The sequence below is a fragment of the Dipteris shenzhenensis genome, chromosome 6 (genome assembly GCF_047967505.1).
Source record: "Dipteris shenzhenensis isolate YYH24624 ecotype China chromosome 6, Dip_SZ_1.0, whole genome shotgun sequence".
Classification (NCBI taxonomy): domain Eukaryota; kingdom Viridiplantae; phylum Streptophyta; class Polypodiopsida; order Gleicheniales; family Dipteridaceae; genus Dipteris; species Dipteris shenzhenensis.
In genome coordinates, this window is record NC_141601.1 from 41,286,933 (window position 1) to 41,301,263 (window position 14,331).

At 45.8% G+C, this 14,331-nt stretch overlaps 1 protein-coding gene across 2 annotated transcripts in view; it reads left to right on the forward strand.

Annotated features, from left to right (window-relative positions):
- The first annotated feature begins 3,031 nt into the window (after window positions 1-3,031).
- LOC147901180 (S-adenosyl-L-methionine-dependent methyltransferases superfamily protein) overlaps window positions 3,032-14,331 on the forward strand; it is a 54,529-nt gene continuing 43,229 nt past the window's right edge. For both annotated transcript variants that reach the window (XM_087376201.1, XM_087376202.1), the window contains exons 1-2: window positions 3,032-3,380; window positions 3,503-3,710. In XM_087376201.1, the coding sequence (XP_087232327.1) occupies window positions 3,063-3,380; window positions 3,503-3,710 (526 nt within the window). In that variant the 5' untranslated portion in view covers window positions 3,032-3,062. The remainder of the gene's footprint in view (window positions 3,381-3,502; window positions 3,711-14,331) is intronic.

Below are 14,331 nucleotides of genomic sequence, written 5' to 3' on the forward strand. Positions count from 1 at the left end.
TCCATACTCCATAGCGGCAACATCAATTATTTTGGCAATCAAAAATTTGAAGTGACATTGGAAAAATGATGGACTTGAAAACTCGCCAAAAAATGAAACTTTATACTCGAGTTTGCATCCGTGGGAGTAGAACCTGTGCCGCTTCGTTTGTAGTCAAGTCCTCTTATCAAGTCTCCAAGGTACACTTGTTGATACAGAAATCGACGTACGTAAATTCGACGACGCCACGCAGGGGAAGCGACGAACAAGCAACGATCAAAATGGAGATTACAGAGAAAGGTGCCTGCCAGAGAAGCCTAACCAACTCATGTACCTTCAAAGTGTGCAATCCAGAATCCCTTTCCACAGACAGCACTCCGATTTTAAGAATCAGCTTAGAAGACGATGGATCTACAGCAAGGGCGGCAACTTCTAGCAAGCAACAATGTTGTTGTAGTACAAGCGGGGCTGTGGCATGAATTGCAGCAACTTTAGATGGACAAAGATGTATAGAGGAAGCGGGTTTGTAGAGCAGGGATGTAGCTTCAGTCTTTAGTAGCAACATGGAAGACTGGAACAACAACCGTTAGATGCAACAATCTTTGGCAACACGGAAGAAGTCGGAAGCACAATAGCGGAACAATAGTTTTGAGTTGGGCAGTTGTGTTGAAGCTCAAGTAGCGCATTGTAGCTTACGGACATTGCGAGTAGAAGCAGCTTGTTCAAGAGGCGACCTTTGGTACATATACTGCAATTCACGGATAACTTCACGGCCTCTCCCGTAGCCTGGGAAAGTAGAGGATGAAGGCAGAAGATAGGGATGGAGAGGAAGGCTATGGGTGAGGGTAGGCTAGATGAGAGGATAGGTTTGGTGAGAGGGGAAGAGCCATTGGCTTTGATACCATGTTAGAAAACATGGATTAGAGTGAGTGGGGGAGAGAGAGAGAGAGAGAGAGAGAGAGAGAGAGAGAGCTCAGGGTGGATGGAAAGGAACGAACAGCATGTTGAAAGGAGAGTATTTTCTTAGTCAATGACGTTCAAGTACATGCCTTTTATAGGCAAAGTGAAACCATTCAGAGCTAACCCTTAAATCTCTCCCTAAATCAGTCAATCACACCAACCACTCACACTTACCTCATTGCTTAGGTCACTAACTCACATCACTCTTATTCCTATGCATACACGTGACTCTAGGCCATTGCCTTCACATGAGTTTGGATTCTCAACAATAACATTATATGTATATATATATATATATATATATAGATAGGTAGGTAGGTAGGTAGATAGAGAGAGAGAGAGAGAGAGAGAGAGAGAGAGAGAGAGAGAGAGCTTTTGTGTGTGTGTGTACATATATATATATATATATATATATATAATCCTTTTGTAAATGAGTGTGAAATACTTATTAACTAATTTTGATTTGAGAGAGAGAGAGCGAGAGCTTTTGTGTGTGTGTGTGTGTACACACACACACACACACACACACACACACACACACATAATCCTTTTGTAAATGAATGTGAAATACTTATTAGTTAATTTTGATTTTAGAGAGAGAGAGAGAGAGAGAGAGAGTAACGCACAAGATGGTGTTATTTTACATGTCTATGGGTGGAGAGAGAGAGAGAGAGAGAGAGAGAGAGAGAGATGCAAAATATTTTTCAACTAAAAGCAATGCTAAAGATCAAATTTGAAAATTTTGTAAAAACCATTCAAACACTAAGATTTGTAAATTCAACTTGAAATTTTATTCCTTGAACTTAAAGGAACGCAAGGATCCCAACCTTTAGATCGAGCTAACCCATCTCAGACGAGTCATGCTTCTCTTTCTCTTCAATCTCATGGTCCATCGCCCTTGCAAGTGGAGCAAAAATGTAATTAAAGATCGGCCCCTATGAGCCTTCCCTTTAGCCAACCTTGAGTGAGTTTTAGAAGAGCTTGATTTGTCCAGTAGTTTCTACATGGCTGCCACCTCGGATTTACGGCTACACGTCTCAGCGCCTCATGATCTGTTGATGCCAGCCTCCGTTGCTTTGGAAACGACTTGGTAAACTTGTTCACTTTTAAGATCAGCTGAAGGAATGATTGTATGAGTTTGAATGCTTGGCTTCCTGTTCTTCTCAACAGCCGCCTCCTTATGTTGCTATAGGCACAAGTAATTTCTTCTAGCATATCCACTTCACTGTTACCAAACCGATCTTTCGACATCGGTTGCCACCAAATCTCCTATTGTTGCATTTTTTGTCGAACAATCTCTGGCAAAGTGACCGCATGCCTTGCAAGAGAAATGACGTCGTTTGTGGCACAAGGACAATTTAAGAGAGAAAAGATGGGCCCAATGTGTTGGTGTCCAACATGTACATCTGGAGACACAAATGCTCATGAGGATGCATTTAATCCTTGACCATCAAGAGACCACTCACTCGAAATTTAAACCTCGACCATCGAGAGACCATCCAGTACAAATGCTCATGGAGTTGGTTGGTTCGTGCACACTCTCATGTGATCGAGTTGTCGGCTCAAGCCGATGAGAGTTGCAAGGAGCAAATAGATCAAGCAAATGCTCGTCGGAAGATAGCAATCTGTTAGCCAGGCCGCCTATTTGATGCTATTGGACTTACTTGCACATGGCTACCAGAGCTTGGTCGAAACTTAGCGAAATTATGGGCTCATGGAATCCGACAAGTAAGCAGTTCATTGTAGTGCGGGATGGGGCGAGCAGAAGCTATGTGATTGGATAATGGATGACTTGCTGGCTTGATTTGACTATGCATGAGGTTTGCACCGATTGCCACATGAGCCTTAGCCAGTCGGAAAAGCCTAGGAAATTTCCTTCATGTGCTGAGAGAGAGAGAATCGAGTTTGAGTGTGGCATGCCAAGTCTGCAGTGGGAAAGGAAGGCATTGCCACCGAAGCAAAGGTGCCACGTAGGCATTGCCACCTCTAGCAAGGCAGGGTGCCAAGGGCATTGCCACCTCAGCCAGGCAGGGTGCCAAGTCGTCTTCTTCTTCTTCTTCACCTTCGTCTTTGTGTTTGTCTATGGCGGACGAGCTTCTCTGCTATCCGCTGCCTCCATAGCTATGGCGCATAGATTCCTCCTTATCCTTCGCCCCCCCATCGGCCTTTGTCCCTTCATCTTCTTTGCCCCCTACCCTTTTGCCTTCCGCCACCTCCACACCTCCCCCTCTCGCCTCCTCTGCCAGCCTCGCAACTCATTGCCTTCCTTCTCCCCTCGCACCCGTCGAGGAACGGACCCCGGTGACTGGCGGTTCTCGCCCGAATGGTGGGGCACTCAGGGCCGTGGCTGGGGCCACAACGAGGGCACTACTGTGTTTCGTCATCCGTCCGACAAGGGCAATGGCCTGGTGGCCGTCACCGCTCATCCTGCGTCCAATTCAGTGAGTTCTTGGTCTCAAATGTTTGCACAACTTAGACTTTCTAATTTGTTATTAGACTGTGGAAGTTTTCTTGCGTATCGGAAAAAGGCTTCTGATGATCTAAGGATTTATGTTGGCAGTAGGGTGTAGAGGACTGGCCTGAAATTGAGAGAATCTTGGAGGAAAGGCATGCGAGATATGGCTGCCGCGTGGAAGTTTTGGGAAGCGAATGGCGGGTGCTTAGATTCAATAATGAGACCCGTCAAAGCGTCGCCAAAGTGCTTTTGGTCCAGGAACATGATGACGAAGAAGTGTTTCTACTACAAATACCGAACTGCTTAGCTTTTGAGTGTGAGTACTCTCGTTGGAATGAAACATTTGAGTAAATTGATTATTTTATCGTCTTTGTCGTTGTATATCAATACTGGGCTAACGCACAATTTTGTGTGAAACAGTAAAACGACGCATTTGCTTAATTGTAACATTTGTGGCAATGCGTTAAAAAATTTCGAATGCGCTAGTGTATACAAATCGTGACTTAATGGCTCTACAAAGCACTTGTGCTACAGTGTTATTCTACCGTATTATGCATGTCTTGTTTTCCCTGATGCCATTTGGTGATTATTGCAAGCCCATTCACGTAATATTCGCAACTATGTCCTCTCTAGTCATTGTGGCCATAGAGAGAGCCCACTGTTATTGTACTAATGCAGTAGTGATGCATCATGGATTGTGTGGGGCTCCTAAGGATGTGTCAACCCGGAGCAATCGAGACTCTTGAAACAATTGAAGAGTCGTTGTGGCACAATGGTCATGGAGCTTGGCAGTGGCTAACAAGATCACAGCCGTGACTGGATAGGTTGTAGGTGGCTTGGGTAGATGTGTGTGTCAATTTAGGGTGGTGGCTCTTGATGGGTGTTTGTATGCTCGGTTTTAGGACTATGAATTGTTAAGCATATCCATCATGGTTGAGGACACCTGCAAATGCAGACGGTTAGTGGCTAAGTTGAAAATAGAAAATTGATGACACGGCTCAACATACAGGCAGTGCATGATGACATGGATCAAGGGGACTAGTAGTCCAGGATTGAGGCCTCGACAATTCATGGTTATTTGGAACATAGGCGGATTACTCTGGGAACCTCCAACCATCTACTTTTTTAGTTCATCTTCTTTTGCTTTTGGTTTTTTTGATGCATACACCAGAGCCCTGCTTGATGCTACTAGCTTCCAATAATGTAAAGAATTAAATGGGACTTTGAAAGCTGCATAGATTAGGGTAGATGCCTGCTAGAGTTGGGGTGAAGTGAGGATGAGTATGGTTAGTTAGATGTGGGTTAGGTCTGAGGTATAATTAATTCTCTATTTTGATTTTAATGCTTTTAGGAAATTTCCTTTATGAGAACACTGGCATAGATTAGGGTAGATGCCTGCTAGAGTTGGGGTGAAATGAGGATGAGTATGGCTAGTTAGATGTGGGTTAGGTCTGAGGTATAATTAATTCTCTATTTTTTTTAATATGCTTTTAGGCATTTTCCTTTATCAGAACACTTGATAAGCCTATCTTAAGGCTAGAACTAAAATGAATTGGTTCTGTTGAAATACATTTCTGAGGTTCAGATATTAATAATATTAGTAAATCCAATTAATTTTAGCAATGTGAACTGCACGTGATAGAGCCATTGTTTACCTGATTGCAAATAATATATTTAGTATTACCTGCTGGTATTGTGATAATTCTTTCTATCTTAAATGGTGCGTTGCCCTATCAGCTAGATTTAGATTTAGATGCTCGTTGGGGAGAGACTAAAATGAAATTGTTTGGACTTTACAAGCAGTTGTAGCTTGAATGAAGAGATTTTGGACTACCTTTTGATTAGCCTTCTCCTTTAGTGCTAGCCTTCATCATGGCTGAGTCTGCCCTTCACCTCCGGAGTGCCGACAGAAACTCAGTATGAATACTTTGTATAAATGGATGCTCAAGTATGTGTGGGAGTGTGGATTTGTATGTGTGAGAGCATATTTTTATATTATGGTCTACACCCACTGTTGGGCGCTGATGACGTCAGTGGGGATGTCATAGTAGCTAGTCCCTGCTATGCATGATGGAGTTTATGGTTTTCAACCTTGTGAGTGACTATCATGAGATTGAAACTGCACTATGTTGTGTTTTTAGAGGATGAGTTTGGGACTGTTCCTGGATTCATCTAGGTATATATATTTAGTATTACCTTAGGTGAAATAACCCACCTAGAGTTATAGCTTTGTTGAACTTACTAGGATTGTTGAGAGTGTCCTAAAGGTATGATTTTCTTCTTAAGTCCACATGTTGCTCCTAAAAGAGTCCTAAGTGATAAGAAAAACCTAATTCAACAGATGTTTCTGTTAGAGGTCATCTCCTGATGTCACTGTAGAGAGAGAGGGCCTTGCTTGTGGATGTGCCCGCCCCCCGTGAGTATAGGTGTTCACCCTGTGTTGGTCCGTATTCATGCCATAGTGGCTGGCCATGTGGAGGCTGTTTAGGTCCTCCGTGAGGCCTGATGTGCTGCCACGTGGCAGCCCCTTTGAGGCGCCTAGGGAGTCAGCTCCTTTGTGAGCAGGTCTGCTGGAGGGCAGAGGGCTGTGCGGATGCAGTCGGCTCCTGAGCCTGGGTGGCCGGCTGGCAGGCCCATGCCTTAGGGCCTTGTACAGCCCTTTATAGGCTGCTGATGGGTTGGCCATGCAGGCCTGTTGGGTCGGCCACCTAGCAGGCTGGTCGGCCAGCCTGCCCTACCCGACTAGGGAGGGGCTGGGGGCTATATATAGGCCCCCCCTCAGCCCTCTTTGCAGCATTGTGTGGAGCAGAAGATTATCTCTTGTAGGGCCTGGCAGAGGAGGTTAGTGGAGCAGTTCATCCACTCCCTTGTGCTCCCTTCCACTTGGTTGTTGAGCTGTGTGTTCCGAGCTCTCGAGCAGCCCTTTGTTTCCGTGGTTTTCCCCCAGTTGTAGCGGGGTTTTCTCCAGAGATCACTTGCAGTTCTCCTGTGACTCTCTCTCCTTTCTCTCCTTCTCAGTGTGTGTGTGTGTGTGTGTGAGGCGTGCTCTCTCTCTCTCTCTCTCTCTCTCTCTCTCTCTCTCTCTCTCTCTCTCCTCTGTTCATTTCCGTTGCACTTCTCACATTGTATCAGAGCCACGGTTGGCTTGAGACCCGAGGAGTAGAGGGAGTGTTGAGCCAACACACAGAGAGGAGGATTAGGGTGCTGTCCGGAGGTGTCTTGCAGGAGGAGGTGTTTTGAGGATTGGACTGTTCGGGTGACCAGCAAAGGGGTGACTTTGAAGGGTGTTTTCAGATCAGAGAGGTGGTGTTTCCAAGGGACGGAAAGCGAGGTGTGAAGGTACATTGGGCTGTCAGCCCCTTCATCCTCTTCTTTCGCCTTCTTCTTTCTTCAACCCTCAGTTCCCTTCTATCCGATCCATCTTCTCTTTCAGCTCATCATCCTCTTCACTCCGACATGGCGACTTTGTCTGAGATGGCAGAGAACAAGACTAGAATTCTAGTGTTGCCCATGTTCCCAGTTGACCCGTAGGTGGATGGGCTCAATTATGGCATTTGGTGGGCAGTGATGGAATTTGTGTTACAGTCATAGGACATGGCAGATTTTGTCTTGATAGGTGTTGCCCGACCAAATCTTCTGGCTTGGAAGGAGGCCGAGACTCTGTCCTAGCTGTGGGACCGTAACTGTACTCCTTAGGTGATTAATTATGTGAAGCACTATATGGGAGCATTTGGTGTCCATGTATAACTGAACCTCTCCCATGAAGAGGGTTTCATTGGAGGTCCAGATCAGGTTGTTGGATCCCAAGAAGTCTTCATCGATGCGGGACCACATCAACAAATTACAGGAACTTCAGTAGGAGATCCTCCTTGCGGGAAGCAGATTTCATCAGAGGGCCATAACTCTCCTATCCCAGTTATCCTCTCAGTATGGGGCCTTCTATTCATCCCTGATCACTAGTGGTAGGGTGAATGAGTTGACCTGGGAGGAATTGGTTCCCATGGTGCTTGATCAGGAGGAGCGCTTCGTCGATCGTACCTATGACAGTCTGCCTGAGGCTTTGACAGCTGATAAAAAAGGAAGAAAGTAGTTGAAAGCTGAGGAACGAGAAGATAAAAAGGAAGAAAGCAGTTGACAGCTGAGGAACAAGAAGCTCTCAAGGCATCCCGTACGTGTGACCGATGTGGCCAGAAAGGTCATTTTTGGCGTTAGTGTCCCCAAAGGAACGCATAGGGGTCCAGTAACAAGGTAGCGAATAGTGTGACTGTCACGACCACAGTTACTCCAGCCTTTTAGTAGCACTTGGCAGGAGCTGCCAATAGGCTTTCTGAAGGCTTTCAGGCGGACCTCGAGCCAAGAGGAGTTGTTACCGCTGAATCATGTGGCAGTATGCTACTAGTTTGTCTTTTGTTTGGACATTATGACCTGGCAGATCCAGAGGGGGTCTCCTAGTGTTTTGCTGCAGCTATTGTCTGATGCTGCTGGAGATCCGGAGGGGTTAGTAGATTGCCAGTGCGGGAACCCAGACACCATTGATTAATCCTTGTGAGCTGTTATATGCCCGTTGCCATTTGGAGCATTGAAGTTCATTGATTTGGCGATAGTATACCAGTTTGGACTTGAGAGGGGGCTATCTAGCTCTACGATACAGGTGCCCATGTAGGCTTGCACTGGAGGCAGTATCAGTTGGATTATTGTACCAGGATCCTCTGTTGGAGTCATGTACCAGTACCAGTACCAGCAGTTGGATTGTTGTACCAGATGACCTAGTGTACCATTACCAGAGTAGAAGAGTGTACCTATCACCTGTGGCCTGGGAGCAACAGTTCCATGTTGGGGTAAAGGCTCTATGGCCACCCAAGTACAGTTAGTACACTTAGTACTTTATTTGTTAAGTACACTAAGTACACCGTACTTAGTGTTGTAACCTTATCCTTTCATATAAAAGCTTCACTGTGTGCTAGGGGAGGTACACACATACATTTTATCCCCACACTTCTTGTGTCTTATCCTGCTTGTGTGTGTGGGTGTGCTCCCTTTCTCTCCCTTCCACAACTGGTATCAGAGCCTATTCGTGGGTGTGCCCAAACGTGGGTCTTACCAGCAGCCAAGGAGCACCAACAGCCATCGCTAGGCAGCACAAACAGCCATCGCTAGGCAGCGGCGACAGTAGCGACAGCTTGCAAGAAAGCGCCCGTACTAGCCTCGATAGCTGCTTCCTCGTCGATAGTTGCTCCTACTCTCCTCGCCCGTACCAGCCTCGACAGCTGCTCCTGCTCTCCTCGCCATTGTGTTAAGCAGCGCTAGCAGCCTTCAAGGCCGCGGCACCAGCCAGGGCCAAGGCCACCAGCCACCGACGCCGGCCAGCGGCCAGCGGCCACCAGCGACGCCAGCGTCGCCACGAGCGCCATAGGCGCCAGCAGCGGCGCTACCAGCGCCCCAGGCGGCGCCAGCAAATTCGCCATAAGCGAAACAAGTGGCCACAGGTGCAGGTCCTTGCCATCGCCATCGCCGGAGAGCTCGGAGATGTTCACGATCATATAGCAGCCTGCTTCACCCGTTTTTTTGGTTCCTTCTATTGTCAGTGAGGTAGATCTGCAGATCTATGTCTCCTATGTGAGAGAAATTCTCATTTCTGAATTGTGGAATCAAAGGGCTTTTGTAGCCACAGCCAAGCATTGGCTTATACACTCACTTATTTGCGTATATCCTCTTGATTGGAGTTGATTTGTGCAAGGATTTGATGCATTTTATGACTTACGGGACAGTGGCAGATGCATATGAATTGGGGCTTTTGACATTGTTATGCATATCAGTGTTGGGGGGAAACACCTAGATGCTTTATGTGATCAGTGGAGCTTTGGGAAAGCTGTGTATGCACTAAAATCTTCAAAATTGGCTTCTAGTCAAGGGGCTTTTGCCTCATTCTGCTGTACTGTACTACAGAGCCTCAATTAATGCATTAAGTATTGCTTTTCTGGATCTGCAGCCGGCAGGAAACAGACAGTATTTACTGTTAAGTGGGAGAAAATTGCAGGAATTAACTCTTGAGCACAACTACAAGTGCATCTGTGCACTTAGTTTGCAGGGAGTCAGGCACCCAAGTGTGGGTTATATTTCTTGCTGATTGTAATGGCTTCATCCTCGGAATCTTCTCTTCTCAATATTAAAAAGTTGCAGGGTGCTGCTAACTACCCAATGTGGGAAAAGATGGTCCTGAATGTGCTAATTCTCAGGCAGTTTCATGCTCCTATTATACACAAAGGTGTGAAGCCCACTGGCACATCTGATGATGCTTGGGCACTAGCTGATCTGTCAGCAAAGTCCATAATTGAATTGTCACTCCATGAGAGTGTTGTTTGGAATGTGGATGGTGAAAAAACAGCCTGGGGTGTGTGGAAAAAGCTACAGGACACATATGAGCAGCAGAGTGTAGCCACAAAGATATATTGGCTGCGCAAGTTCTTCAATCTGAAGATGAAGGAAGGGACCTCCATGGACGCACATCTCAATGAGTTTAATTCAATTGTCACTCAACTTGCAAATCAAAAATATGTGGTGGATGAGGAAACCAAGGGTATGGCACTCTTGATTTCTCTTCGTGAAAGTTGGGATACATTCACCGCAGCTGTAACAAATGCAAACACTTTCATAAGTTTTTCAGATATCACAGGGCTGATTTTGCAAGAAGAGCAGAAGCTGAAAGCTCAAGATGCAGTAAAGCCTAACAATGCCTTAAATGCAAGGGGGAGAAGTCAGCAAAGAGGCAAATCTCAGGAAAGGGGAAAAGGGAGGAGCAAGTCCCGCTCCAACAAAGATGTTGAGTGCTACTACTGTGGCAAAAAGGGACATACTAAAAAGCAGTGCTTTAAACTGAAAAATGATAAGAGAGACAAAGCCAAAAACACTGATGCGTCAGATGCAAAAGCAATTGTACCAGTATGCAATGGCAAGAGCAGTGTGAAGATTGAAGAGCTTCATTCTACACACGGTTATGACAGTGAGGGAGAGGTTCTATTTCTCTCTACTTTGGATGCTCATTCTCTCCATGCAGGAGATCTTGCAGACATGCACTCTTGGATCATTGACTCAGGTGCCTCATTCCATGTTACACCTTACAAAGAATTGTTTGTAAGATATGCAGCAGGTAGTAATGGAGTCGTTTTTCTAGGGGATAATCATGCATGCAGTATTGTTGGTATTGGAGATGTCAGGCTTGTATTTGCTGATGGTACTCAGCTTATGCTTCACAATGTTAGGCATGTACCCGAAGTCAAGAAAAATCTGATTTCTACTGGCATGTTGGATGACGAAGGTTTTGTGACCAGCTTTGGTCATGGTTTCTGGAAGGTCACCAAAGGTGCCCTGGTTGTTGCCAGAGGCTCTAAGGTTGACACAATGTATACTCTTCATGCTAAAGTATGTAATCATGCTGATATTCATGCCACCGAGCTGCCGAATATTTCTATGTGGCATAGCCAGATGGGACATATGAGCATAAGTGGAATGGAGCAATTGGCTCGCCTTGGCTACTTACCGTCTCTTAAATTTTCTGATTTAAAGTTTTGTGAGCACTGCATATATGGTAGACAGTTACAGTGTCCTCATAAAAGGAGATTAGGACATAAAGATGCTCAACTTGAGCTTGTGCATACAAATGTGTGTGAGATGCCTAGTCCTTCACTTGGAGGTGCACGGTACTTTGTCACATTTATAGATGATTCCACAAGGAAGGTGTGGTTGTATCCTCTTCGATTAAAGAGTGATGTCTTTCCAGCAGTGTTCCCGAAATGGCTTGCTATGGTTGAGAACCAAACAGGCAGAACATTGAAGGCTTTGCGGTCAGATAACGGTGGGGAGTATATGTCTAATGCATTCAATGCATTTTGTGATGCTAGAGGTATTAAAAGAGAACTCACTGCTCCTTACAGTCTAGCGCAAAATGGCAGTGCAGAGCATATGAATAGAACCATACAGGAAAAGTCTCGCTCTATGATGTCACATGCTGCTTTACCTCATGGATTTTGGGCTGAAGCTGTAAAAACAGCAGTACACCTCATCAATAGGTCACCAAATAAAAGACTAGATGGCAGAGTGCCAGAGGAGCTTTGGACAGGAAAACCTCCTTGCTATAAGCACTTGAGAGAAAATCGCAGCAAGCTTGATCCTAAGTCTCTTAAATGCATTTTTCTTGGATATGGTGACAGTGGTGAGATGGGTTACCGCCTATGGGATCCTGTGAATAAGAAGCTAATACGCAGCAATGATGTCTTATTTGATGAGTCATGTATGTTTAAGGCAGCAGATAAGCCTTCTGATGCTTCAGAGGTTGACATTGATGACTCGGGACATCCTGTACAATTCAGGCAGGCTGCAAATCAGCCACAACAGCAGCGTAATCAGCCAATGCATGATGCTGCAGCAGGTCCAAATGGACAGCACACAGTGGCGGAAGATGTCCTACGGGACATGCCACCTTTGGAAGACCTCCCAGGCATAATTCTGCAGCCTGATCTACTAGAACAGCAACCTGTTTTAGGTGAGCAGCAAGTTGGACAGCAAGACAAATGGGTCCGAAGGTCCACTACACAAATGAAACCGCCAGACAGATTTGTTCCAGGAGCAGATTTTATTATGCTTACAGATTGTGGAGAACCTTCCTGTTACAAGGAAGCCGTGCAAATGCATGATAAAAGGCTATGGGAAAAGTCTGAAATGGACAGTCTCCATAAAAATGGTACTTGGGAATTGGTGCAGTTGCCTAAGGGCATGAAAGTACTGCCATGCAAGTGGGTGTATAGATTGAAAGTCACACTTGGAGCTAAGCCAAGGTATAAAGCCAGGTTGGTTGCCAAGAGCTTTAAGCAGGAGTATGGTGTTGATTTTGATGAGATCTTTTCTCCAGTGGTTAAGATGACCACACTCAGGATTGTACTTGCTTTGGTTGCATGTGAGAATTTGGAATTATGCCAAATGGATGTAAAGACAGCCTTTCTTCACGGTGATCTTCATGAGGAGATCTTCATGCAGCAGCCAGAAGGATTTGCAGTCAAGGGCAAGGAGTCACTTGTATGCAAGCTTAAAAAGAGCCTTTACGGGCTGAAACAGGCACCAAGGGAATGGTATAAGAAATTTGATACCTTCATGAAGTCTCAAGGTTTCAGGAGAAGTGATGACGATCACTGCTTATATAACCAAAGGGCTGCCAATGGCAGCTTAATCATTCTCATTTTATATGTGGATGACATGCTTATTGCTGGTAGAGCTCGTAAGGAGCTTGATGACCTTAAGAAAAGATTGCATGAGGCCTTTGATATGAAGGACCTTGGTGATGCAAATCACATACTGGGAATGCGGATACGGAGAGACAGGGGACAGCATTTGTTGTATTTGTCTCAGACCGAATATATTGGCAAAGTACTGCACAGGTTTCATATGGAGGGGGGGAAAACCCTTAGTTCTCCATTGCCTCCGTATGTGAAACTCAGTGCAATGGACAGCCCACACTCAGATGCTGATAGGGCTGAAATGGCCAAGATTCCGTATGCTTCAGCTTGTGGCAGTCTCATGTATGCCATGGTTGCTACCAGACCTGATATTGCGTTTGCAGTGGGAGTGGTTAGCAGGTATATGGCAAATCTAGGCAAGAAGCATTGGAATGCAGTGAAAGGTATCATGAGATACCTGAAGGGCACACAGGAGTTGTGCATATGCTTTGGCAAGCGAGATGCAAAGGTGCATGGTTATGTGGATTCAGATTTTGCTGGTCATCCCGATAACTGGAAGTCTACTACCGGTTATGTTTATACATTCACTGGAGGTGCAGTGTCATGGATGTCAAGGATGCAGCAGTGCATAGCCTTGTCTACTACGGAAGCTGAATATATTGCAGCCACATAGGCATGCAAAGAGGCCTTATGGTTATCTCGGCTAGTGGGAGATTTGAGCATTACAGGTGATATTCCATTGTTGCATTGTGACAGTCAGAGTGCTATTCAGTTGGCACACAATCCTGTCTTTCATGCAAAGACAAAGCACATTGATGTGAAGTATCACTTCATCAGGGAGGTGATAGATGATAAGCTGATTCAGCTTGTCAAGATTCACACAGATGATAATCCAGCAGATCTGTTGACAAAAGGCTTGCCTGCAGAGCGGTTTGCACATTGCCGACAGTTGATGGGTATAGGTTGAGCCTCATTTATTTTTACTTGAGGGCATATTGCCTTTAAGTGGGAGGTTGTTGGGGTAAAGGCTCTATGGCCACCCAAGTACAGTTAGTACACTTAGTACTTTATTTGTTAAGTACACTAAGTACACCGTACTTAGTGTTGTAACCTTATCCTTTCATATAAAAGCTTCACTGTGTGCTAGGGGAGGTACACACATACATTTTATCCCCACACTTCTTGTGTCTTATCCTGCTTGTGTGTGTGGGTGTGCTCCCTTTCTCTCCCTTCCACATTCCAGGTTTCCAGTGATCGTGCTGAGGCAGTTCATGCCTTGAGGGGGGCTTTTTTGATAGTACCTGTGGCGGTGTTCCGTGGTGGAGCATCACATGATGGATTCCTTCAGTTGTTTCAGCAGCACACCCAGCTCCCTGACGTCTCTGTTCCATCCAGGATCTGAGAGGGGGTGCTAGAGGTCATCTCCTGATGTGACTGTAGAGAGAGAGGGCCTTGCTTGTGGGTGTGCCCGCCCGGTGAGAGCCTAACGTAGATAGCGAGGGCCTGTGCTGTAGGTGTGCCCGCCCCCTGTGAGGATAGGTGTTCACCCTGTGTTGGCCCGTATTCATGTCATAATGGATGGCCATGTGGAGGCTGTTCAGGTCCTCCTTGAGGCCTGATGTGCTGCTGTGTGGCAGCCCCTTTGAGGCACCTAGGTAGTCGGCTCCCTTGTGAGTAGGTTGGCATGAGGGCAGAGGCTGTGCAGATCCC